This window comes from Esox lucius, chromosome 18, assembly GCF_011004845.1.
Source record: "Esox lucius isolate fEsoLuc1 chromosome 18, fEsoLuc1.pri, whole genome shotgun sequence".
Classification (NCBI taxonomy): Eukaryota; Metazoa; Chordata; class Actinopteri; order Esociformes; family Esocidae; genus Esox; species Esox lucius.
Window position 1 is genome coordinate 21,330,205 of NC_047586.1, and position 27,407 is coordinate 21,357,611.

A 27,407-nucleotide genomic window follows, 5' to 3' on the forward strand; every position below is an offset into this window, starting at 1 on the left:
ACAAACCGGTTCCCAAAAGGCTCCGTGGAACCCAATGACGCACATTCAAGGCTATAGACCAAATGGTATACACTCCCAAATAATTATAAACCAAACCAATCAAGTATACTGAAGACAAATTCCTCTCAGAAGCATCAAAGGCTACACAACGAAACAGCATAACAATGGAGAAACTCAACACATTGTATTGACAGATGGACTGAAATGATGTGTTTTAATGCAACCAACAGAAGTCTTGAACAGAATAACCCTAATTATAAGACAACACAGACTTAAAGCTTGCTGGGTCGTGCAACCCTGCTAAACAGTCTAGCCATCCACCATACTGTATACCATGGACAACACAAACTTTGAATAAAAACATAACATTGCCAACATGAATTATGTCGAATGACTTGAATTGAAGCTTAAGCTCACAATGTGTGTGATGCGTTTTGAGGGCCGTATAAGTAGATGAGTGTGTAAAAGAGTGTTAAAAGAACACACCAGGACAGCGGAGTAGTCTGTTTTTAGAAGGACCCATTTTACAGCCATAGAATGAAGATCTAAGAACAGCTTCCCCTTCCCCAAACCTAACCTAAACCATTAGCGGGGGAGATGCCAAACTGACCAGAGATCTGAGGCCGAGTTAAGCGTTACTGTAGGTGTTGCTAAGGCGTCATGGTCAACACCTCCACCTTAACAACAGTCCCTCTCCGTCATGTAGACTCATTCTGATGGACATCATACACCCCTCAGGGAGACTTGGTGACACTGCCAACAACCACGACAACCACTACTAATTAATACTGTTCCAATGATAAACACAGGAGGACCAGAATCAGATTTGCCTTTATTGGCTAAGTGCATTTTACACATACGCGGATCTGGACTGGTACACCATTTTTCTTTCCCCCGAATAATAATGACACCCCAACTGAAAACGAATAAGATCTTTCCTAACAGACCTCAGTTGAATCTTGACGTTCTTCACATCTCTTCCATTATGCCCAAATGGATCAGCTTACTCATACATCACCAAGTCATTTAGGGACAGAGATGATGACCGATGATGGCAGCGATACAGCTGTCACTCACTAGGAGGACCAACAAGAAGGAAACAGCCCACTGGATGGTTCTAAGAATAGCTGCAGGAAAATAACAGGACTTCTGAATCACTCTACTTCTGTCTGTCACACCAAAACCCATTCTCTTTCTCGCTCTACCTGTTTCTTCCTCCACCCTATGTCTTTCCTCTGTTCTCCCTGCCCTACCTCCCTCTCATTTATCTCTGTTTCCCACCATCCCTACTCACCTCCATCGACCACTCTTTCCCTTTGGAGAAGAACCGATACAAAACTATCCACATAAACAGCCCTAATTGGTCTGCAAAGCCCTGAGTAAACATGTAAAGCCTCCTTTTCTTAAGCCTCATATGGTGGTAATGATAACTTGGTCCATCAGCCAGGCATTTACTTTCATTAGCTTAGCTTAAACAGCCCTGCCCTGCTGTCCTGGCACAATCAGCCCATATGGTCAACAAGGCCAGGCCAAACTCCACATGACCCAGAAAACACGCACATACATAGGCACCTACCTCATGGGAAAGTTGTACCAACCTACTCCACCTAGATCTTGTGGTAGTTACTTGTTGTAGTGTTCAGTAGGACAGCAGTTTCAAATTATTAATTATGCAAGACTTATACTACTTGATGTTGGTAATTAGTCAAATGTGTAAAAACTCAACAGTTTTACTACGCAGGCTTATGAATACTGTAGTAATCTGATAGTCAGAGGTGGAAGTTCATTGGTTAGAAGAAGAAGGGACCAGCAAAATCAAAATCTAGTATTATTATTATTATTCTTATGACATATTTATTTTAGAAAATTTATATTTCGGCATTGACAAGAGAGCAATATCAGAATTTTTTTATCATTCCATAATGTATTTTATGTATTGACTACAAGAGCATAATATCAGATCCAGCCGGGTAATTCTGATAAATGGAAAGCTAGCTAACCAAACATAAAAATAAAAATGATAGCTGCCTGGCAATCAAAGGGAAAAGAAAGCAATAAATTATTTAAAAAAAGACTTGTCATATGCGACAATGAGAAATGTTTTTGAGCCTAAGATTGAGAGGCCTAAGGTTAGTTGGTCTATTACAGGGACAATGACAGCAGTAGCAGCAAGGCAGTGTCACATGAGAAAGGGAGTGGACACAATGCAATTTATCTTTCCATTATGTTTTATTAATTCTTGTTTTGTTGAACCATTTAGCTCACAATTTAGTTATTGTATTGTGTTTAGCTTAGCTGTTTGCTGGCCTATTCAAATGTACATGTAGCCTTTTTTTCTTCATGCTACCAATTCTAAGAGAAAATTTTTATCCAACTATTACGTACTGTATGTACATTACATCAGTATTGGTAGGCTACAGCTTATCACTGGATAACATTTCACAGTGGACACTCACCTCTACTGGGATAACGATAAAGAAATCCCAGAAAATTTGACTTTAGCACCCATCCAAGCTAGCTCTCGTGAGATATATAATGTCTTATAATTGTTTGTTTTTGGTTCTATCTATTTTTTCTAAAAGGTAGAGACATGGTGGAGAAAAACGAACATGGCTGAGAAATTAGTGTTTGCCATGAATGGAGGATCTTAAGATAGTTAAGATGGATGGAGACAAGGCCTCAAACTGATCAGCAAAAAGTGCAAGTCTGTTATATAATACAAAATTCATTAAATAAATAAAAATTTAACCTAGTTTTCACAAGATTATTTTGTTTTTGATGCTGTAAGTACAGTTACAAACTTTCCCAAATAACGTGGATTAGTCCAGTAGGGACAGCGTTGTGAAATAAGATGATTCCAATAATCGTTTAATAATAAAGCACAGTAGTCATTAAGAAAGACTTATCCAGATTAATACACACACACACACAAACACATACACACGCACCATCATAGCTCAGACATTTGGGGAGACATCTGCCTGCTCCTATAATCTGCTCCTATAATCTGCCATTAAACACAGGATAAGTGAATGTTTAAACACGTAATGAAAGTTAATCCTGAACTACTATATGGAACACCCATAAAGGCTGGTTCTTGAACCTGCGTTATTCCAGGTCTGATGGGTAGCCACATAGAGGTTTATGTAAAGGTTGATTGCTAATGCCCCTGGTGATAAACTAACAAACAGGCTTCCATTTCTAAAGGTTCATAATCTGCATGACACTTATACTAATAAACAGAAATATCTTCCTGTTTTCGGTCAACACAAGTGCCTCTCCTGTTCAACACTATTTAATTGGTCTGTGGGTTGTTCCCTCTCTTTCTGTCTGTCTCTATCTATCTCTATCTTACATACAGTACATGCATTATTCAATGAGTACATTTAGTACTTATAGTACTTAATTTTTTTGTAGGGTGAGGAGGGGAGCTGAATGAGCTATCTGAATGCCGGAGATGATTGCGTGGCCATAATGACATGAGCATTGGATTGGAAATTCAGCCTGGACATCGGTGTCAACACGTCCCTACTCTTTACATTGGTTCTGTGGGAAGGTCAGGACACCCGTTGAACGTCCAATCAGAAAGACTTCATTCTACACAGGGCAATGTCCCGTTCACTGCCCTGGGATTAGGGGTTTAGAACAGATGGAAGAGGGCCCCCTACTGGCCCTCCAACACTACTTCCAGCGGCATCTGGTCTCTCATCCAAGGCCCAACACGGAACAACACTGCATTGCTTCAGAGTGAGTCAGGATGCTATGCTACATAGGGAATAATGTATAATAATTTGTGACTCAGGCACTGTCATCACATCTTAGTCAATCCTTGTAAAGGAGACAAGGGGCTGATAGCCAATGTGAATTTGAGATAATAAGCCCAAGGATCTTATGATACTCACGTACCCTTACACATCTCCTGAAATACATTTCCTGTCCAAATTATGCAAAAAAAACAACGCTGAGAGGTAAGCTTTCCGATGCTTTCGAAGCAAAGCAAGGCAGCAACCTTCAGCGCTAGTTGTCTTATCTCTAATTTTCATCAGTCTAATCATAATGGATTACATTTTATTATTATCGTAGGCAGTTGCAAATAGCCATATTGTCTCTTTCTTAATGGTTTAAGGCAACATTTGGTTTGGTTTCCAGACCTGCCAGATCACCAATCAAAGTCAGAGCCCGGCTCCAACTGGCAACTAATAGCTTCCTTCCGGAAGCATCTGTGAAGCCTATCATGGAGGCCATGTGGAACAGCCACAGGCTATAGGGAACGGAACAGCTGAGAGATTGTGTGGCACTAAGTACTGCAGCTCCTCACTACCAGCCAGAGTTTTCTCCTTGCTCTGTGTGTTTTTCTGTGCTTGTTTGTTTGTGTGTGTGGCAGTTCTGCTGTAACCTGCTCCTGCCATAGAGGTTGGAATTATCACGCAAAAAGCTTAATATAGACCATCTCTGTAACAGTTGTCACACCATGTCATTATTGTTCTTGAATAGCTGGTTCAGCATTTGAACTGGTAAATACAGAGCTTCATTCAAGCTCTTGTGAACATCGTGTTACAAACTATCAATCAATCAATCAAATGTATTTATAAAGCCCTTTTTACATCACAAAGTGCTTTTACAAAACACCTGGCCTTAAAGCCCAAGGAGCAAACAACCGTAGTGTTGAAATTCAGTGGTGAAAACTACATAGAAACCTGTGGAGAGTGGGATTAGCATTGTGCCGTGAGTCGCTGTCCTGTGTTTGTTTGGAACACGTCCATGGTTCGCCTGGCTGGAGGACAGATCTTCAGGTGTACAAGCTACAAATAACAGATTGGCTCACCACCTAATCTCCCAGTCAGTCCCCAATGTCTGTATAGATTCTGGGGAGAGATTGAAACTGGGCACACCTGAGCAACTCCACATCTCACTGATAGTCTCCATCCCTCTCTGTCTCTCTATTTAGATTTTTCTCTGTCTGTCGGTCTATTTTCCTCTTCATCTTTCTCTTTCTCTTTCTGTCTCTCTTGTTGTCTTACTCTCTCTGTCCGTTCAGTTTTCTTTTTCTCTGTCTGTCAGTGTATCTTTCTGTTGTTCCCCCTCATTATCTTTCTCAGTGTTGTTCTCTTTGTCTCTCTGTCCATTTCATTTAATTTACAACTTAAAGCGCTTTAATGGCATGGCAAGATATGTTTACATTGCAAAATGAAGTGGAAAATAACTAAGGTATCCTAAATAATAACCAGAAAAGAAAAGTAGAAAATCTGAAACATTGCCATTAATATTGCTTATGTTTTTACTGCAATTTTCTCATGGCAATGAATCACAAAACGAGATTTCACATGGCTGTATTTTGCAGATATGGGAGTATATCAAAGTCCAAATCTTTGTGTCCCCGTGAATTCTGATAGGTATACGTGGCTCTAATTTCTTTACACATTTTAAATCAGGAAGCGCAGCTCCGTTTCCACCTTGTAGGCAGTGTGGCGTCTGTATATGTGGCCCTCTCTCAACAGCAAGGTCATGTTTGCTGTGTTTGTACACGGTCAAGTTTGCCAAAGTGGTCAGATATTGTGCCATTGTGGACTTTTTGGTAGATAGCGTGCCTCTCCTGGACAAGGAAGCCTTCCGGTTTTCTCATCATTTGGTTGGTTCTGTGTTGCTCTCTCTCCTCTTCTCACTTTGTGATGTTCCAGTAGTATTGGTCTCTGTATAGAAGAATGGTACTGGTCGTTGTGTTAATAGTCTTATGACAGACAGCCACAGGATAATCCTGGGTTGAGTCAGCCCTCTGCTCAAGACATGGCTGTCATCATTGCTGCTGCTCCCTCTTTAGTTTTCCTCCCCAACTGCTTTTTCTCTGTTCTATCCCCACTCTCTCATTCCCACTCTCTCATTCCCACACTCTCATTCCCACTCTCTCATTCCCACTCTCTCATTCCCACTCTCCCATTCCCACTCTCCCATTCCCACTCTTTGTTTCTCTTTCTCTGTTCTATCCTCACTCTCTCATTCCCACTCTCTTATTCCCACTCTCTCATTCCCACTCTCTCATTCCCATTCTCTCATTCCCACTCTCTCATTCCCACTCTCTCATTCCCATTCTCTCATTCCCACTCTCTCATTCCCACTCTCTTATTCCCACTCTCTCATTCCCACTCTCTCATTCCCATTCTCTCATTCCCACTCTCCCATTCCCACTCTTTGTTTCTCTTTCTCTGTTCTATCCTCACTCTCTCATTCCCACTCTCTCATTCCCACTCTCTGTTTCTCATTCCCACTCTCTCAGTTTCTCTTTCCCTCTATTTCTCACTCAGTATTTTCCTCTCTCTCTTAGTTTGTTTCCCCTGTTTCTCTACATCACTCTCTCAATACAGCAATACTGCCACAGCGTATTTGCATGTACATACACACCTTAATCTGCATGTACACACACACACAAACACACACCCCTCTGGGGTTCAATCAGTCTTTTATATAAAGCCTATATCGCCCGACATATCATTCAAGATTCATTCAACTGAGTTCATTCAATATTCTGCCTTGAGATGTGATCAGGACCACATACAATATTAACAACATCTTTTATATTCATTTATGAAACATTTATTTAAAGGAAGTCCCATTGAAGTGGAATAGTATCAGCACATGGCCCAGCTCAGGTGTTTAAAGAGCGTGTTGACAGCATCTCTGCTGAGTCGTTTTCTATCAGTCCCCGCTGTGTGTTAACCAGAGGTTATGTCAGATTTTTAGGCAAAAAAAAGACAGAGGGGAACATTCTACAAACCCACAGACTAACCTGGTAGCTATTAATTGAACCCATAGTTTCCTATCATCATTTTGCAAAACGCGAAAAAAAAGAGAGCAAAACGAGAGAACCTCATAATCCTTATATGTTCTTTCAGGCTGACAGTTTCAGAAGGGCTTCAGGCTCCTGAGACTCACTATCCAAAATCTATTTAGACTCTGCTTTACCAGTCGGGGGTTTGCACCTGCCTTCCGGAGCCCTTGGCTATGTTCAATATGGCGGTCAGTGAAGGTGACTTGGCATTCTTCGGCGCTCCGCAACGCTGCCGCCTAAGAAGCAGGAAACGGGATGGTGATCGGGATGGATGAAAAGAAAAAACGAAACTTTGACATGTGCTGTCTGACCATTGATACGTCAAAAGAATGAAAGGAACATGTGTGCTACAGTATGGAAGTATGGAAATACAATTCTGGTTAACATTTGAATTCCCTGACACTGATGCCGTTCACACTACTTATCTTCCACAGAGACAACCGTGTGTGGCAAGAGGTTAAACAAATAAAGAATAACCACGCTGCAAGGGGGAAATGGAGCAGGTCCAATAAAAAAGCAGAAGGCAGCATGTTTTCTAGTCATTATCACTTTAACTTGATGAACGTGAAATTAACCAATGAGGCGAGCCCGACCCCGATCAGCAGCAGTCAAGGCAGATAACGTTCTCTGTCTTCTCTGTGCACCTGCTCTGAGATCTCCGCATGGGTAACGGCTAGCGGAGCGGGACCAAAATGTTGCCCCAATTAGCGGTGTCATTCTAACTCTCCAGAACCTGACAGCAGGCTGCACAGGCTACACAGTTCAGAAGAAGGCAGGGCAGAGTAGGAAACAGAGAGGGTGGCAGGTACAAGGAGCTTTGGTTAGGGAGAGTATAAGTCTGCCCAGCGGACAAGACTTAGAAAGTGAATTGAAGTGTGTGATGCTCATTCTTACATTCCTGCCAGAGAGGACCTTTGTGTGCACTCGTTTGCATGTGTGTGGGCTTGCATGTGTCGGAGACCCTTCTTTTACCTCATTAACTCAACATCGACTTCCTCATCTTTTCGATGTTTCTATGGAAACCCTGGGCACTGAAAGCCCAGGGCTTACCTGGAAGTGTCTAGTGTCTATGCGAGAGTGTGTTTGTCTGCGTGTGTTTGCGTACGTCTATCGGTTTGCGTGTGTATGCGTGTGTGTGGCGGGTGTGTGCGTGAGGAGCGTGTAGGAGGCGTGTAGGAGGCACTGAACTCTATTCAAGAAGCCATCCGCCTGTTGATCTGCCTGTCTGCACCAGCCGTTCAAGTACGGACACCGCAGACATTATGACTCATCAGCATAGAGGGAGAGAGGCTTTCATGCCGTTCAGAACAGGAAACACAAGCTGAAAAGAGGTTTCCCCGTCGGTACAGATCTAGGATCAGTATACGTTTCTTAATCATAATTGCGTCGATTTAGGGACAAAGCAGAAAACCGATTTAGGGACAAAGCAGAAAACGCGCTGCAGAAAATGCAGCGCGTTAAGGCGAAGACATCCTCCGGCTAAGCAACTCATCATGGTGCAAACATAACGAGTCCAACGTTTTGTAGAATATGCCAGCTCTTCCTCATCAATGAGAACATGACATCCACTGTCATTATGGTTACATGACTGGACTTAATGGCCAATGGCCCACGCGGCAGTTCGATAAAGCCTGAGTTGTAATGTACGATAGGAAGACGCACGTCAGTTCCCCGGGGAAGGATTGATTAAAACATTCATTGATTGCCGGCAGTACTTACATTAAGTCATCTGAATGCTTGCGCGGCGCATTCAAGTCACACTGAGTTACGGGACGAGGGAGCCAAACACCACAGGCCTCTGGGATCACAGCTGGGAACCCTATTTAAAGATGGAGGGCTACTCTGTGTGTTAAGTCTGAAGTCTGAAGAACCGAATGACACTGTGTTCCCTAAGGAAGAGTCTCATACACAGTATCTCACAAAAGTGAGAACACCCCTCACATTTTTGCAAATATTTGATTTTATTGGTTCATGCGAAAACACCCATGAAATGACACTTTGCTACAATGTAAAGTAGTGAGTGTACAGCTTGTATAACAGTGCAAATTTGCTGTCCCCTCAAAATAACTCAACACACAGCCATTAATATCTAAACCGCTGGCAACAAAAGTGAGTACACCCCTAAGTGAAAACGTCCACTCAGGACAGGTTCCACTCAGAACAGGCCTCGCCATGGTCGACCAAAGAAGTTGAGTACACGTGTTCAGCGTCATATCCAGACGTTGTCTTTGGGAAATAGACGTATGAGTTCTGCCAGCATTGCTGCAGAGGTTGAAGGGGTGGGAGGTCAGCCTGTCAGTGCTCAGACCATATGCCGTGCACTGCATCAAATTGGTCTGCATGGCTGTCTTCCCAGAAGGAAACCTCTTCTAAAAATGATGCACAAGAAAGCCTGCAAACAGTTTGCTAAAGACATGCAGACTAAGGACATGGATTACTGGAACCATGTCCTGTGGTCTGATGAGAACAAGATAAACTTATTTGGTACAGATGGTGTCAAGTGTGTGTGGCGTCAACCAAGCATGGTGTTGGGAGTGTCATGGTCTGGGGCTGCATGAGCACTGGGGAGCTACAGTTCATTGAGGGAACCATGAATGCCAACATGTACTGTGACATACTGAAGCAGAGCAGGATCCCCTCCCTTCGGAGACTGAGGGCAGGGTAGTATTCGAACATGATAACGACCTCAAACACACCTCCAAGACAACCACTGCCTTGCTAAAGAAGCTGAGGGTAAAGGTGATGGACTGGCCAAGCAAGTCTCCAGACCAAAACCCTATTGAGCATCTGTGGGGCATCCTCAAACGGAAGGTGGAGGAGTGCAAGGTATCTAACATCCACCAGCTCCGTGATGTCGTCCATGCCCAAGAGGGTTAAGGCAGTGCTGGAAAATAATGTTGGGCACACAAAATATTTACACTCTGGGCCCAAATTGGACATTTTCACTTAGGGGTGCACTCACTTTTGTTGCCAGCGGTTTAGACATTAATGGCTGTGTTTTGAGTTATTTTGAGGGGACAGCAAAATTACACTGTTATACAAGCTGTACACTCACTACTTTACATTGTAGCAAAGTGTCATTTCTTCAGTGTTGTCACATGAAAAGATATAATCAAATATTTACAAATATGTGAGGGGTGTACTCCCTTTTGTGAGATACTGAAGGTCATTGGTATGGAGGTGGGTTTGGAGTTGGGAGGAAACAGACTTTTTAGGGGTTTGACAAGGAAAGTGAAGTTGGACATGGGTTGGAAGATATTGAGGATGGAGGCGTCTATTCTGGGCTTTTTTAAGATGGGAGTGACAGTGCCGAAGTTGAGAGAGAGCTTGACAATGCGTGTAATTTATGGACAAAGAGCAGGCAAACAGGCTGTAATAAGAAGGATGTGAATGGGAATAGAACAGGTCGTTCTCAGACGACATTATGAGGTTAGAGCTGTAAGAGGAGTCAGCTGGGGTGAATGTGGAGAGATGGCCTTTCAGGGTGGGAGCAGGGGGAGGTCGACCGGGGATGGACAACAGAGGGAGGATAATCCAGCCGTGATTTATTTATTGATGTGATCTTGTCTTTGAAAAACGGCAGAAAGGACAAGTTTAGCAAGTAGGTTGGGGGGCGTGGGGAAGGTTTCAGCATGGGCTGGAGTGGTTTGCTGACCTTAGATAATAGAGTCGGGGAGTTCACATCGGAGTTAATAATGGTGTTGAATAAGGAGGTCCTGGCAGCACTGAGGGCATGTCTATAAGTAGGGTGGTGTGAGTGTGAGTTTGGAGGCTTCAGTGAGGATGGTGAGCCCGGACTTATTACTCAGGCGCTTCAGGCGGCGTCCAGCTTGCTTCAGGGCACGGAGCTCAGGTGTGAACCTGGGAGGGGGCAGGGAGGAAAACAGGCTTGGTCATGTGTGGGGCCAGAGATCTGAGAGAGACAGATACAGCAGTGTTGAACTTGTTTGCTGGTTCTTTAGGGAAATTGGGGGCACGGTCAAGGGGAGGGAAGAGCAGATGGCGTTAGAGAATTGAAGGGCATCAACGGATTTGATGTTGCAGAAAGAGATGAGTTGTTAATTGGCGTAGTGGGGCGTGAACAGAGATAAATTAAAGCAGTGTTCCGAACAAGCTATGGAGATACGTGTTATGTTTAGGCTAACAGAGCAGACAAGATCAAGTATGTGACCCTTTGTGTGTGTGGGAAAACTGACATGTATAATGTTAAACCATTTGACAAAAGCAATGAAATTGGAGGTGAGTTTGGAGTTTGATGAGTCCATGTGAATGTTCATGTCGCCAAGCAGCAGTAAACAGCGGGAGAGTGTGGCATGGTTAGCAGTTCCGCCAAGTCAGAGACGAATGACTCATTAGCTTTGGGAGGACAAACAGGGATAGTGGTCAAGGAGCAGGTGGATTTGTAGGCAATGCAATCAAATGAGGAAAATGACAGTGCATTTATTTTAATGTTGGTTTTGTCCAGTACAGCAAAGCCACCATTCTTGTGGTGACAAAACTTAGCTATCACCAGGGGGAGGGGGTTGGTTTAAAGGCAGAAAATTCACTAGATTGCCAGGTTTCGGTAAGGAGAAGGAAGTCAGGTTTGCTGTCCAGTATTGGTTCATGAAGTAGCGGAGCCTTATTTTTTGAAACAGCTGAGCAAAGTTGCTAATGCAACCCAAAGAGGTGGGTTAAAGGACAGTTGTAAATTGAAGGGGGCGTAGGCATTGGAGGTTTACACTTCGAGATGACTGATGGGAGGTGGGCAGAGAGTATGACCCAATAGAAGTGATGTTGTTACCAGTATAAGAAATAGAAAACCAGTTAATGTGAGCCCCAGATGCCAGCATCTGACACGGATATCCTGCGTGTAAGCAGGAGGAACAAGGAGTTAGCAGGCAGGTATATAACAGCAAAATATAGATCCAACTGAGGCGTCGATAAATCCACATGGAAATCAGCAGCGGCAGTTGGGCAGCAAACTAGAGACTGAACCAACACAATGAACCTTGTCTAAACCAGCTAGCAGTAGAACTCACTGTAAAATACACTACAGAAACTCAACACTCACCAACAGAGCCAAAACAAAGAGAGTGGAGACTTGCAAATGGACACAGCTACCAGCCTTGTCCATTTGCATTTTGGCTTTTTGTGGTCTATGCTTGGTTTCGTGCGCCTATGCTTTGGCTGTTTCAAAAAAGGTTTGTTGTTTTGTAATTAACTAGCTCATGCAGCTAGCAGTAATATGATATCAATCAACTTTTTTGAGCACAGGTATGAATAAGGGATAATTAACGGGACATAGCTCGTTCCTGAGTATGATTGATGGCTGCGGCCCAAGCAACAGCGAATGAGCGAAGAACTGGTTGCCAGAGCGAGACCAAGGCAGGGAGTCACTTCTGGGTAAATGCCGTAAAGCTAGCTAGGTAGCAGGTAGCGCTGGAAGAGTGTGAAATGAAAGAGTGAGGTGAGGATGAACCCCAGCGCAAAAAAAAATCTGGAATGCAATATAAATTTGGGAATCCAGTGATCAGACATATAATCCACCGCAACACAATCCAGACACACACACATCTAGCAGGTCCCAAAGAGTCAGAGGCAGGTTAGCCTGGACAACAGTAGCTTGTACAGTCCAACACAAAGGCCTGCGAGGCAGTGCATGTAGGAGTGTACAAAATGGATTGTAAGCATTGAGCCTGGCTGAAAGGCTGTCTTCGTGCTGGGTTGTCTGCAGTACTATCCACTGTGAGGTCAAACACAGGCTGGGTCTGACAGAGGCAATATTTGACAAGCCTTGCCCCAGCTGACACAACCTTTGGTCGGCTAACCAAATGTCACATCGGATTTCATTACAGATATCAAGTGAGTCAGATGCGTGGTAAGCCAACTAGCCAACGGACCACGCGGAGAGGAGAAGAGAGGGAGACCAAAGGAACACAAGTGTCTGAACCATGAGCTTTACCGACAAAGGATTGGATTCAACATCAGATGACAGTAAAACAGGCTTTAAGTAGCTAGATGGGTAAATCATATTAGGGTTATTCTGGGCACATATTAAATGTGATTTTTTGTCCTCAGATTTTTTGCTGAATCAATTTTATTTTATTTGTACGTATTGCTATATTTAATTTTGTGACATAAGTAAATAGCCATTACAAACCTTTCATATGATAGCTATTTTAGTACAGCTACTGTGATGTTGTAGACCCTCTCATTGTGTCCTGACCTTCTTGTTGTTAGACACCTTATGCAACCCTGCAACTGTATACACGTTCCTGACTGATGTATCTAATCGACTTGTGATACAGTCGTTATCATATGAATTCCTTATAATCTACAGCTCAGAGGCCAGTCTTCATGGTATCTGTCAAGACTTTCCCATAGGTTTAAATGCTTAAATATGGAATGAATAGCAAACAAAATACAAAGAACTGATTTCAAAGAACTCATGTTCAAATCATTCTATTCCTACGCATTTAATCCTATCCGACAAGCAGATATCACAGTTTTGTAGATAACATAACAAACCTTGGCCCAGATTAACAAATTCCACCTGAGTGCTTCACCCGATAAAGAGCTCTTATATGTTTCAGCCGGTTACAACATCAAGATCAACAAGAACAATGTGTATATTGTTTGTTTGGGTGTGTTCCCAGAATACTCTGTCCAGAGGGTCAAACACATTACTTTCGTCCTCATTCAAATGTCTCCGGGCAACATTTAAAATGTTTCTGTTGTCTCAGTGTGTGTGTGTGCAAGTGGCTGTGTCTGTGTGTGTGTGTGTTTGTCTACATTCCAGACAGGGGGCTGGTGCAGGTAACTATATCATCTACACAGGGGTTCCACTGTATTACAGCAGGTAGGCTCATTCTCACTGTGATAACCATCTCAAAGCATCCCTTGCAGCAACCCATCTCCTCTGACACTACAGCACACAGTCTCTCCTCTGTACCATGGGTTTAGGCTTCATTTCGTCCAGCCATCTTGTCTTTCATTCATTAATCTGCTCACTAGTAATTTTTAGGAAACCCTTAGAGAGAAATCATTCATCTTTATTTAGCTGAAGTTGAGGAGATATGACATTTTCGGGTAGTCTAGTGTAGGACTACTTTCCTTCGATTTCTCCACAAAAAGGAGACAGCTTGGTTGTCTTGCGAGAGAATTGAAAGGATGACTGTATCATCAATTTAATTCCAAATAAAAAAATAAAAATCCGTATTTGATCGTTTTTCTCTTTTTATTTCAAGCTCCAGGGTTCTCTCTGGATATTTTTTTCTCTCCTTTTCTCTCTAACTTTCTGGTAAGACTAGTCATGTGTGACGTTAATAGATTGCTTGTCTTTGATGGATGAGCACTGGGCTAGCTATTTCTTTCAAAAAAAAATCAATAATGGTCTGTGTCGATCCACCCCGATGCAAAAAAAGTAACTAATATTTATCCCTGGACTCGCTCTGTTCACGCACTCAGCAGGCACTCAGAATACTTAACCAGGGTCCTGTCCTTGATCGCCCCTTTGATTGACTGTGATGGGACAGTACATTTGGGGGTAGGGAGGATGTCATGAGAGTAGGTTGGGAGGTTGACCATTCGTACACGAATGCACAGTGTGGGTGTGTTTACGCGTGTATGGGGGAGTGGAGGGGTGTTGGGGGTGGTTTGTCAACGGAACGAGAGATAGGACAGATAGAGAGAGAAAAGGGAATGGGTGAGAATGATTAAGAGAAATAGAACATTCAGTATCATTTCCCTGACAGCTATGAACACTGCAGATGGAGGTGCTTGGTGTGGTTTTTATTTTTCATTTGGTTATGGTAGGGTAGCTAGACCCATTTCATTTTGACCAAAGATCTTGTTAGGGCATGGTATAAATAAACCTTAATGTACTTTTTAAGAGAGCGTGGTCTAAACCCAGGCAGACAGACGGGCCACGCTAATGCAGCTCAATATTATTTCATTGACAATTCTGGTTGCCTAGAGACGGGCATTTCATTACAGACTATGGGAACGCCAGCACTGTGGCGGTTCGAAACCATCTCCAGGGGTTTCGTGACAGCATTCGAAAATCTGTAGCACGCCCTTACTTAGACACACCACTACGCCGTAACCAAAACGCCTCAGATGCGTCACAGTCCATATGTCTGAAAAGGGACTAACGTGCACATAAAGATCTGTTTCCACACGATCATTCGACCCCTAACCCCTAACATTCCAACAGATGACACAGGATACTGTGAACCTATCAGCTGCCTTCAATGAGCACCCAATTAGCATGTTACTGGAATCCTGCCACCAGCTCATGTCTTTGTCCCTCTCGCTTCTTTTCTCTCTCCCTCCCTCTCTCTCTCTCTCTCTCTCTCCCTCTCTTTCCATCCCCCTCATTACACTATCTACCTCATTCACCATTTCTCTTTTTTCTTGACATTCTTACTCTCATTCCACATTCTCTGATTCCTCTTCTTCCTATCTCTCTGTGTTCCATCCTCTATCTTGTCCACAGCAGAGAGAGAAATGTCTGCTTTTGAATTTGCTTCTCTGTCAAGCTAAGATGGCAATTTTCCTGAGTAGGGAGTATAAGCTTGACAGTGGTCAAGGTGATGTAGCTAGAATCCTTAAGAGGCTGGTGAAAGCCAGTATTAAGCTGGATTATGAATATTTCTCTGTGATGAAATATCTCCCCATGTTTGAGGAGAAGTGAGGTTACAGGGAACTGTGTGTTGTGTGGTGGGGGGTGAAACTGTGTGTTGTGTGGTGGAGGGTACTGTAGTTTGCAGATGTCATTAGTATTCTTTTTGCCGGACCGCGTAAGTGGAGCTGGCCAAGAAGACAATTGTCTCTGAGTGAGCGACCGACCTACTACCCCTTGTTAACTAGCGTAGTGGTTAGAGAAGCGGACTTGTGAACTATAGGTCCCGAGTTCGTATCTCCTCGCAGGCGAAGAGAAGTACGCATTATGAATTATTCCCTAGAGACGAAACTTTGCTGGCCAAAACCTCCAGTGACTACATTATAGTAAGCCTGAAATAAGACTATTTTTAGACTATTTCTGGCATGGAAACTTTCATTTTCAGTCTTGCTAGCAATTGCTAAATTCTTATGATTATTCCTAGTAAGTTAGTAGATGCTAGTAAGGCTATTACTGGCTAATAAGCTGTTCAAACGGCCAGTGGCAAAAGCTAACAGTTCATAGACGCTATTTGTGGTGGAAGTAAACTTAATAAGAAACGTTAGTCAGTTTAACTGTATCAATATAATTCACGAATGGCCAATTAGCTGTAAAAACAGCCAGTGGCAAAAGAGGATAGACACAAGAGGCTATACTGACACCTGTCAAATGTAGAGCTCTTTGGTGTAGTGGTTAGCAACACAGCCTTCCACGTGGGCGACCCGGGTTAGAATCTCAAGAGGACCGTACATTCCATGGCGGGCCGGCTGAACTAGGCATGCCTGGTTTCTTGTTTTTATTGTGATGATGAATGGCACAGTGTGCCATAGTGTGTGCATGAACTGAGAATGTTGGTTTGAATTAAGATAATTCCCATTCTCTCTGCCCCATTGCCTTCTTTCATTCCTTGATCATTTGCTCTCTCCTTGCTGTAAATGTGAATTTCACCCAGTAAAAGTCAGCAGAATACCTTACTGCATTTGACTGTACATCCATGTTGCTCTCATTAAAGACAGACAACTCCACTCAGGGTTTCCAATGGGACAAGAAGCAACATAACCCATCCCAGCTTTAGAGATTAATTTCATTAGTATGTTGAAGCCATAACTCTGTTTTAAGTAGACAGAGTAATCAAATATTCTCACTGAACCATTCAATATAAATGTACTGTATACTAGCATACACATAAACATCAGGCCGTCACCATGGCTCCTATGGATTATCAGTCAGAAACAAGGCGCCAGGGAAAATATGTAATTGTCTATATAAGCCAGAATGTTGAATGGAATTATATTCTATTGAACATTACCGGTTTTCTGTGCGTTTTGTCCATTGCTCTCACGGCTAGATTTGGTTTGTATTTTCAAACCCTGCCACACTGCACCTGATGCCCAAATATAAAAACCACAATGAAACTAATAGAGTAAGTTCCCCCCCAATTTATGGTTCAGTTCAGATTGAGCATTGTTTTCAACAAAATAATGGCGAGGGTCTGGAAGACATTGTATTTCAGTTTACCTTCCAAATGTGTATAAAACTGATGGGTTAACAGGTAAAGCATGTTCAAATAAAGTGCATTACAGATTCTGATAAAAAGTGGGACATACATCTTAGAGCTAAGACAGAATTCACTCTGGGATTCTGAAAGGGACTCATTTACATACAGAAGTGGTTAAGTACAGAGAGGGAAATGTAGGTCTGTACTTACTATATACGGCAGAGAAGATCAATACCGTCATCATGTTTTATTCAATAAGTACAGCCTGTGTGCCCCAAAGGCACCCAATTCCATATAAAACTGTTCAAAGTTAAATAGTCCACTACATAGAAAATAAGGGGGTGGTTGGGGACACGAAATAGGGTGAGTTATCATCACTGTTAGTTCCAGTGTGTAATCATTGAGTCGATGTGTGTGTCGCAAATATGGTCTCTGTACTGTATCTTTAGTAACGTTGCGTGTGATGTGCTCCCTCGGGCACAGTCCCCAGGTTACCACAGTAACAGTAGGCTGTGACCTTGAGTCTGTCTGTCGTTCCAGTGTGTCTGTCTGCATGTCTGTCTTTTGTGTGTGTGTGTGTGTGTGTGACTGTCCGTGTGTCTATCTTTACCGTGTGTGTGTGTGTGTGTGTATGTCTTGCTGCCTGTCATTGGTTGGTCACTTGAGGGATCAAAACATTAGAAAGGTTTCCAATCGTTTCGCCTGAACCACCCGCCGTGACCTCATCTTTCATAGAGGCAGTGGCCTCATCTTTCATAGAGGCAGTGGTCTCATCTTTCATAGAGGCAGTGGTCTCATCTTTCATAGAGGCAGTGGCCTAACCTTTCATAGAGGCAGTGGCCTAACCTTTCATCGGCCACGACGTCAGTGAAAGAACAATAAGCTCTGCATCAATATCCAATAGCACTGACGTTTACCACTTAGAATGAAACAATGTATTGTCCGTGTGTTGGAAGCAATATAGATATGGATAAGTATGGATAAGGTAACGCAAAACTAATCTCAATGGAAACTATAAAGACATGAGCAAAATTTAGTTTTTTGTATTACCTTCAAGTATGTATTTAACCCCTTGACCTCATTTGACTAAATTACCAACGGTTTTGTGGGACAGACTATTTTTGGCAGAGCCTGGGTGTTGTGATGCAACTTCCACTGCTGATTATTGATCCAACTCTGCTCACTGGGATATCCAAACATTTGGATATTATTTTGTACCTCTCTCCTAATCTATGCATTTCGATCACTTCATCTGTAATGTCGGTATGTTCTTCGGTCTTAAATTGCCTTCGAATTCACAACCTGCCCAATAATCGTTCAACAGCAGGGTTTTAATGGTTTACAGGTGGAAGACAATGGTCTCCTTGATAGGACATCTGTGCAAACTGGGAGCTTCCACAGCAGGGGTTAAATATTTATGTAAGCAACAGTTTTTCTTTATCCTTCCCCAAGACAAAAGCAATATTGTACAATCATTGTCTATGAGCGTCAGTGTTTTGAAATAAAATACTGAATGAACAAAGCTGTACTGACAATGACCACATTGTCTAGCTGTAGCCTGACCCCTACCACAAAGATACCATGGACAGACAGGACAAACTAGATAGAAAGACAGGAGAAATAGACAGGACAAACACTTAGCCGGCTCGTTAGTGAAAGGCCTGCTGTGTGGGGACTATGGATCGGTCTGGGTTCGTTAGTTCGTCACTTGGGGTAGGCCATCTCAGATGCCCCCGAACTTCGGCGAATGACGCTTCTTGCTGTAGGAAGCTGGCCTTTACAAAACTGCAATGATTATCCGAACACGGGAGCTACAGTAATCTATGAATCAATCAAATGAATGAGTCACAAAATATCTTCAGCCTCGAAGGTTAGAAAGGCATCTCCAGGGGGGATGGGATGGTGTTGTCCGATACCTTGTCTTGTTCCCTGGAAAAAGATGTTCTAGTACTACGTTCTGTACCTGTGGTTAAGTATGTGTCTGTAATAACTTTTCTGTATACTTCGTTACTTCGCCGTGTCTGTTATTACATCTGTGTTTGAAATCACATTTTGTGTCTATAATCACTGTTCTGTGCCTGTAGTAACTGTTCTGTGTCTGTAATTGCAGTTATGTGTCTGTAATCATTATCTGTGTCTGTAGTTACTGTTCTCTGTCTGCAGTTACTGTTTTGGGTCTTCGATCACTGTTCTGTCTCTGCAGTTACTGTTCTGTGTCTGTAATCACTGATCTGTGTCTAAGTTTATTTGTTATTTGTCTGTGGTTATTTGTTCTGTGTCTATGGGGATTGTTCTGTCTGTAGTTGCTGTTCTGTGTCTGTTGGGATTGTTCAGTGTGGTACATCATTAATGCATAGCATCTGGCACTACAGATAACAGTGATTGGTTCAGAACAGCCGGAGCAGGTAAACAGCCTTTGTGTACCAATCTTACTGGAGTGCCTACAGAAGGCAATCTGAACCCCACTCACCTGATCCAGATTAACCTGTTTACAAAGGGTCCTGTGCGTGTGTGTGTGTGTGCAAGGCTGTTATGTGCTTAAACAAATGTTTTGAGAGCTTACATCTGAGTTCCTCCAATGTGGACATCATGGTTGTGTGTATCCGTGTGTGTGTGTGTCCATTTCCCCATAGGCAGGTAAAGTATAGTGACAGGCCATGCACCACATGCTATTCTACAGTCTGGTGCACAATAAACTGAAACACACACACACAATCATAAGGTGAGACAGAGCATGTGAGCATGTATATGCGATAGAACAGAACCCAGCTCAACTCTGCAGCACCTGGCCAGGCCAGAGAAGCATCGCATTGTTTCCAGATCACATCCCTTCACCGGTCCTCACTGCTCAGTCTGAATGGATGAACACACATCCGGCAAGGTTAGAGGGACACACACGACCACAGGGACAGCTTCATGCGTACACACGACCACAGGGACAGCTTCATGCGTACACACGTGCTTTCATAGCCACACACAAAACCAGGTAGGTAAAGTTAGCTTCATAAATAAAAGACTTGAGTCTTAAATTTAAACAACAACTACCCGGTTGAAGGGATGAAGAAATGATAATGGACACTGATGTTTAGGGAATTTCATGTAAAAATGACTGGTCTTCGGTCATAGTATTTTCCTTTATTAAACACCATGTATAAGGGGTGAACAAGTGAGCTTGTCAGCATTCATGTTATTCCCACTGGTGACAATGCCTACTATAATTACCACATTTACTGTCAATATGGCATACAAAGATTTTTCCAGATAGTATTAAGGCCCCAAGAAATGCCGGGGTGAGACGGAAACCAACTTGTTATATTTCAGTCCATAGTAGAACCAGATGAGATCCACTGAAAAATGATATAAATGAGTATGAATAACTGTGTTCGGGGAGTGCAACTGTGATGACAGAGACATAAGTGGTTCGGGTTTTCTGAATAGAAACATTGAGACATTAGTAAGCATTTTATTCTGCCCAGTGCAACTCCCTAACATGCCCTACAGAGATGGATTGTCTTATCTCATGCTGACGATGGTTATTCTACGAAAGAACAATGTCTGTCCATGAAAGTTACAGCCCTTTTGGCTTCCACGTGGCTGCTATCTCTTTATCTTCCCATGGTTTGTCTGCCCGGCTCCCTGTGAATGTAACATTGATACCCCCACAGGGAGGAAATGACGAATGTGACTTACAGAGGACGAACATCAAATGAATATTGAATGGAGTTGGAGAAGAAATGAGGATGGAGACAGATAAAGTTACAAATATCCAGCTATAAGAATGACAAAATCCGGATGGAGTTACGTGGATTCATTTATGCCAATAAAGTGAAAAAAAAAAGCCCCACTATGTACTTATGAGATTTATAGAGATGATTTGTTGCGAGTGGCGAGGACAAGAACTGCCATTTCCTCCAGGCGGACTGATCTAATAATGTTGCATGGAGCTGAAGATGTGGAGTTCAGGCAGTGCTCCTGCCACACTGACCAGTCTTTTGACTAATAACGCTGTGATGCTTATTCAGCCAGGCACAATTTCCACACGACCTTCAACTAGTGTTACCGGAAAGAACGTTCAAACAAGACCTCTGTCATCGAGTATATGTTCATCATCAGACTTACGTTCTACTTTTTACAATGTTATTTTCCACATGCAGATTTTGAGGTGTTAAATGGCCTACCTATCTTGTCAGTTTGTTGTAGGTTACATGGTTTTCATTCAAGTGGAATACAGATTCATCGCCCTGTGTTTCAACGCCCGCCTTTACGTCACATCTGACCAGCAGACCACTCGGTTTTGTGTCCATCAGAGACAGACAGCAAAACTGATAAGACATCTTCGACGCACGTGAAGGTCATTAAGTACAACATTTGGCATTAAACACACTGGGTCCGTCTGTTTGCCTGTTATGACAGCGCCCATCTTGAGAGACATAAAATTTACCTGGAAAATTAGCACATGCGAATAACCTTTCGGCCATTTTTCTTTCAAAACGGAACCGATGACCTTCGCATTCGCAGTTCAGCGCTAAACTGAGCTAAACAGAACATTGTTCACCCATAAACTGACATCATAACCTAGTTATGCCGCTATTATTTTTCTGGGTGTTTTGGATGATGCCTCTTGGCCAGGGCTCTGTCTATCTCGATGGGACTGGCCTTGTTAAAAAATATATAAATATATATACACATATTTAGAATGGAATCCAAATATGCAAATATCTATTTTTTTTCCATTCCATAATGGGGACAGGCATTTTGCTGTCCTTTATAGTGTCAAAGGATAATTATCATAATGAGGTCACTGTTTTGTTGACCTCGGAGCTAGGAGCATTGAATCTATTTCAGGACTAAACAGAGGTGCTTTTCCTCGCCTGAACAACAGGCTGAGGCGGGTGAGGTACAGGTAGAGGATGAGGTGAGCTGGTGGATGAGACAGTTTGATGTAGAGGTGCAGGCTGAGAGAGAGGAAGAAGTAAGGGATGAGAGAGATGTAGATGGGAGAGGATGAAGGTGGAGGAAGAGATATTGGTGGAACACGAAATGTTGGGGAGGAGGATCAAGGATGAGATTCTTCAAGGATGAGATTTCAGTGGCCTCAGCCCAAACTTAACATTTTAGAACCAGCACACCTTCTCTCTCTCTGTTCCAGGTTTCAGGACACTGACTCCAGGAATACGTGACAGAATTATGTTACTAAACTCATGTTTGGTCTCTGTCTGAAACATGTTCTTGAATGAGAACCCTCAAGCCACACAGCTTAAAGATGCATGATCCCTGGGGAACGTGTATATCTACAGGGAGAACTCACTACTGTGAGCAAATGGTTTGATTGATTTAGGAGTTCTCTGAGCAATGGCTACTGGGATCCTAACAAACTAGACTAAGAAACCCCAAATTAACCATCACTGTTCTATGTGACTCCATCTCCGAGAATGTTTGCTGGTTTAGTCTGGTTGTCTCTATGTTAGTTTCATTCATTCTGATTTGGTCTATGGCTGGTCAATATTTATTTGAATATAAACAGATTAGTTGGTAGGCTACCCTGGAGTCACGTGGCATAGCAGGCTTCTCTGTTCACGCTCCGTCATGTAACACTGACATCTGTAACCTGGCAATGTCCAGATCGTTCGATCATTTGTTTATTAATGTTGTGGAGCCCATGCACTGTATAATGTAACCGTTTGAAATGAATGACGATGAGGACAAAAGATGAGGGAGAGGAGGATGAGGGAGAGGAGGAAGAAGACGTAAAAGGATGAGGGAGAGAAGGAGGAAGACATAAAAGGATGAGAGAAAGGATGAGGAAGTGGAGGATGAGGTGGAAGGTAAGTAGTTTGGGATGAGGTAAAGGACGATGTAGCAGGAGGATATTACAGCATTATAATGCAGTCAGGGTTATAATATACTACAGTGTAATATAGTCAGGGTTAATTTCATCAACAGTTACTATGACAAAAATATATGTCAATGCTTTTTGCCGGACCGTGTAAGCGGCGCTGGCCAAGAAGAGCGAATGTCTCTGAGTGACCGACCGACCACTGCTAGTTACATAGCGTAGTGGTTAGAGACACAGACCTGCAAACAATAGGTCCCACGTTCCAATCTCCTCACAGTCAAAACAAATTATGCATTGTTCCGGATAGACAAAAACCTGCTGGATACAACCTTCAGTAGCTACCTTATAGTAAGCCTAAAATAAAACTCTTAGCTGTTATACTGCAACTATTTCTGGTGGGTTTTCGAAGTACGCATCCGTGCATGCTTTTTGAGGCAATATAGGCTATATCACAACCAATTGGGCAGTAAAAGAGTAAGAGTTTCCACGGTTCTCTCGTCTTCTCACTTGACGAAAAAGTCAGTGATGTAAATGCGTGACAAAGTTATCTAATGTCGAGATGCTATACCGACACCAGGTAAACATATTGCATGGTGGCATAGTGGTTAAGGACACCGCCTCACACGTGGAAGACCCGGCTTTAAGGCCCACAACAGTTATCACTTCTGACTGCGGGCTGGACCGAACTAGGCATGCCTTGTTTATCTGTTTATTTTAATAGACAGAAATGTGACCAGAGGAGAATTCCACATGAGAACAAAGGACAAGAAATATTACATGAAGCTCCTTTTCAACCTTTCCAATCATGAGCACGCAACCCTTTCATTCAGTTGTCCGGTCTGACTAAGTTGATGTGTCGGCTCTCCCATACAGATACGGGCGGTCACTTCAGTCGCTCGTCAATCTTTTGAACTGCCAGCGAGCCAGGACACTTCAATCGCGACAAACCCTGCACCAAAAAACGACCAGGCTATTTCTGCTTTGATCACACCAGATTTGAAGCTCTATTCTCCCTCGTGCGCTCTTCATCTGAGTTGCCGCGAGCAGTTGGCAAATGTGAGTGCAGTGTTTTGTTTTCCTAATTAGACATTTCAAATTGGAAGAAAAACCACTGAATACTAGGATCACATACAAAGTGTGTACCTTGTTGGAAAGCTCAACTTTTCTGATTTGAAATAACTTTGTTTTAATAAATGTATTCTCTAAAGGCTACGATTGGGAGACAAGGACTATCCAGTTTAACATACAGCCCAGGCTGTTAGCCTACAGGGTACAGAAGATGGCTTTAGTCTCCTACAACAGCCCATGAGACAGCTATATGAGGTAGTAGCATAATAAAACAAGGCTGCCAGACTGGCTCAGCATTGTCTGGCTATGGAGAGAAATGGTTGAACAGAGCCACGCTCTAGTGACTCCTTGTGGAGGGACAGGCCCCTGCAAGCTCAATATGGTTCTGAGCTGGAGGAGCGAACTCGCTCCGGCAGATTCTCGGTATGATACGTTCACCTGATCTTTGAATCTCCTGAGGCCGTTGGGAAATTACTGAAACTATTTAGTTTTTTATAACTTTGTGAAAAGGCAAACATGCAATTAATCAAATGTTGAGGAATAATGGTATCTCATGAACACAGCCCTCCTTTCTCCACACCCCTGTTCCCCCACCACTGTCCCCATCCAGACTGGATCCCGGAGGAACGTTTCACCCACAGCCCACAAAGGATTGACATTGATTTTAGGCAAAGGTTTAAATTGGGTTTATAGACACATTAATTCTGATCCCCCTTTACTTGTTACCTTGGCAACTGCTCTTTCCTGAGGTCCTCACAAGACACAAACACACGCACTAACCCCTATCACACACACACACACACGTACTTAAGCACACATTTACAAACGAGCACACTGCCTGTTTTCATCTTCACAGTTCTAAATTCATTGTAGAAATATTAAATCCTCTTTTGTCCCTGAGGTCAATTACATACTCCAACAAATCCTTTCAAATCCTTAAAGTAATTTCCCTAAAAAAAAAAAGCCACGCTAATCTGAACATGAGATCATTCAGGATTCACACCACGGCCCCACAGGTGAGATCAGCGTCGAATACCGTTTCTGATTATTGCTTCTTGTTTTTCTTAAATCTAATTTTGCCTTCCTGTCCTCCATCCTCCTCCTTCATCTCCTTCCCCTGCCTCTCTTAATCCTCTCATTCCCTGTCTTTCTTCTTCTTAGCTTTGCCCCCTCCTCTCCCTCCCTCTCTGAGTCCTTTAAGTAATGGCTTCTACTGGTGGCAGCCTGACCCTTCCCGTGGTACTAACCTCTGGAGAGAGGCTCTTGCTGTGGGCCGGTTACCATGGCATCCTCAGGAGGCGCGGCCTCTTCTCTGTTCACTTCTCTCAGCGTTGTCCCATTGACCGTATCCCTCCAGAGAGCTGACTATGTGCCCTGAACCTCACCCTCTAAGTATTTGTCTCAATGGCAGGGGACGAGGAGGATTGGGAGGAGACACGTTTGAAACCATTCCTACTGATGTTACGACAGTTCATCAGCGAAGTAACAGAACTGCATGAAGACAATATTCTTCGGGACAGACAGAACCAGGAAACAAAAGTATATTTCTGTGGTTCTGGTAATGGCACTATTCCAGGGATTAATTTTCACTTCTGAACTCTTGGAGGTTTATGGCCTTTTCTCTGTAGGTATCTAGGTTGATAATACCTAATTCTGTAATTCAATGAGATAAAACAACATAATAACAGCCGGCAACAAAATTCATACCATACCATGATTTGCAGCACAGCAAGTCCAGCCTCCTTCACGTTTTTCAAATAAGCATGCAAACAACTAGAGTCGCTGGCCCATTCAAACAGCAAGCTGCTTTGTCTGCATTGATTAAGTGATGAGCCAACAGTAAAGAACAATGTTGATATCACAGTCAAACAACTGACAAAACAGTAAGGATTCTCATCTGTTTGCTTAGGTGGAACAGTGAACGAACATTTTAACATTCTGTTCTAAATTGAGAATTTATTTTGACAGTATTTTTATGTTATTTGCAAGGAATATCCATGCAAACTAGTCATTGATCAAAGGCAAAGAGCACTAGAATACATACAGTCCTATAGTAATACCTTAAACATGAGTTAGCAATGGCCAAGAGCCAGGAATAATTCCATATTTGGCTGGAAAATGACCCAATTGTGTCTGAAAGAGTCTTTGGCGGTTGTAGATAGTTTGCCAATGTGTCATTGTGTACACATTCCTGTGAGATAGGTCACAATCAACCGAAAAATTTGTTGGGGCGTATGAAGCAACAGTGGCTAGGGTGTTGCTATGCATCGTTTGCAGTCTGTCTGCTATTTTGTCTAGAGGGATGTCATTAGAGAAGACCGGTCACCATTAGCCTTTAGAGACAGCCATTCCGTCCAAATACAACTATTTATTATGCTGTTGTTTACAACCGCAATTACTACAGCAAGTCTCATTATACACTTCCTCAATACTTTCTGATTTGGCAGGCCATAATAGTGGTTAGAGCATCTGACCAGTAACAAAAATTGGATTGAAGCCTAACCTGGCATTCTTTTCCTGAGCATGGCAGTAATCCCTAATTGCTCCGAGGTTGTTGCTTTAATTGACAATTTCAGTTACCTTTCCTGGTAAAGGAAAGACAACCTCAACGACATGACATTGCCCAATAACATTAGGTCGTGCCTCATCGGGAATGTGTTTTTGTGTCTTGTTCGTGTTGAGAAGTTATGTGAATGTGAATGATTTTTGGGAAATCAGAAAAGGTTAGTATATGTGACAACTTGGATCCAGTTCTATGCTATACAGGTATCCCAAGACATCTGCGGGTATTTTTTGTGAGGAAACCAGTATGTCACTGCAACTTAGCTGTACTTAGAGACACACGCGTCATATATTAGAAATACAAAGCACATAAGACATTGGTAAGAACAGGCACAAAAACACAAAGACACACACACCAAACGCACGCGTACAAACACAGCAATACGCTGTGATGTCCAGTTCTGTATTCACATGCAGATCTATTCAAATGTCTCCGACTGATCTTATATAACACAAGGCCCTGTCTGTTCATTTTTCGTGTCCATTCAAAAAGTCCTGATATAAACTTTAGAACAGAGCATGCCCTGATCTATTTTATATCTGTGATGCGACTCACCTTTGGCGTTTTGGTGCATTTTCCATTCCTGGCATCTTTGATATAGGCGATGTCCAGGAGGTCGGTATCCTGCAAAACAACCAGAAGGAAATACACTGGTAAGATGTAAGGTTACTGGGTCATGATAACAGTATGTACTGTAGACACGTAGTGAACAACGCGGTTTAAAGTACAGTGGAGACAACGTGTAACAATTCATCAGTGTGGGTGCGTGTGTGTTCGTGACTGATGTGTGTGTTGCTGGTTGGTGTTTGTGTGTCAGGGTTGGTACTTGTGCGTGTGAGGTAGTGGATAGGCAACACAACATTATTTTCTAGAAGACGTGAATGTAGATTTGCTTCCGAGTCTGAAGACACTAAAAACACGAACAATAATTTCAGTTCAACACGTTTGCATTTGCAATTACGCTGCAAGTAGTAC

At 42.8% G+C, this 27,407-nt stretch overlaps 1 protein-coding gene across 5 annotated transcripts in view; it reads right to left on the minus strand.

Moving 5' to 3' along the window:
- Window positions 1-27,407, minus strand: part of LOC105017520 (1-phosphatidylinositol 4,5-bisphosphate phosphodiesterase beta-1) — a 134,696-nt gene that overhangs the window by 65,121 nt on the left and 42,168 nt on the right. For 4 of the 5 annotated variants that reach the window (XM_020056341.3, XM_010882193.4, XM_020056342.3 and 1 more), the window contains exon 3: window positions 26,988-27,056. In XM_020056341.3, the coding sequence (XP_019911900.1) occupies window positions 26,988-27,056 (69 nt within the window). Of the gene's footprint in view, window positions 1-10,478; window positions 10,685-26,987; window positions 27,057-27,407 lie in introns of those variants that run through there. The other variant, XM_020056343.3, reaches the window with a different exon arrangement.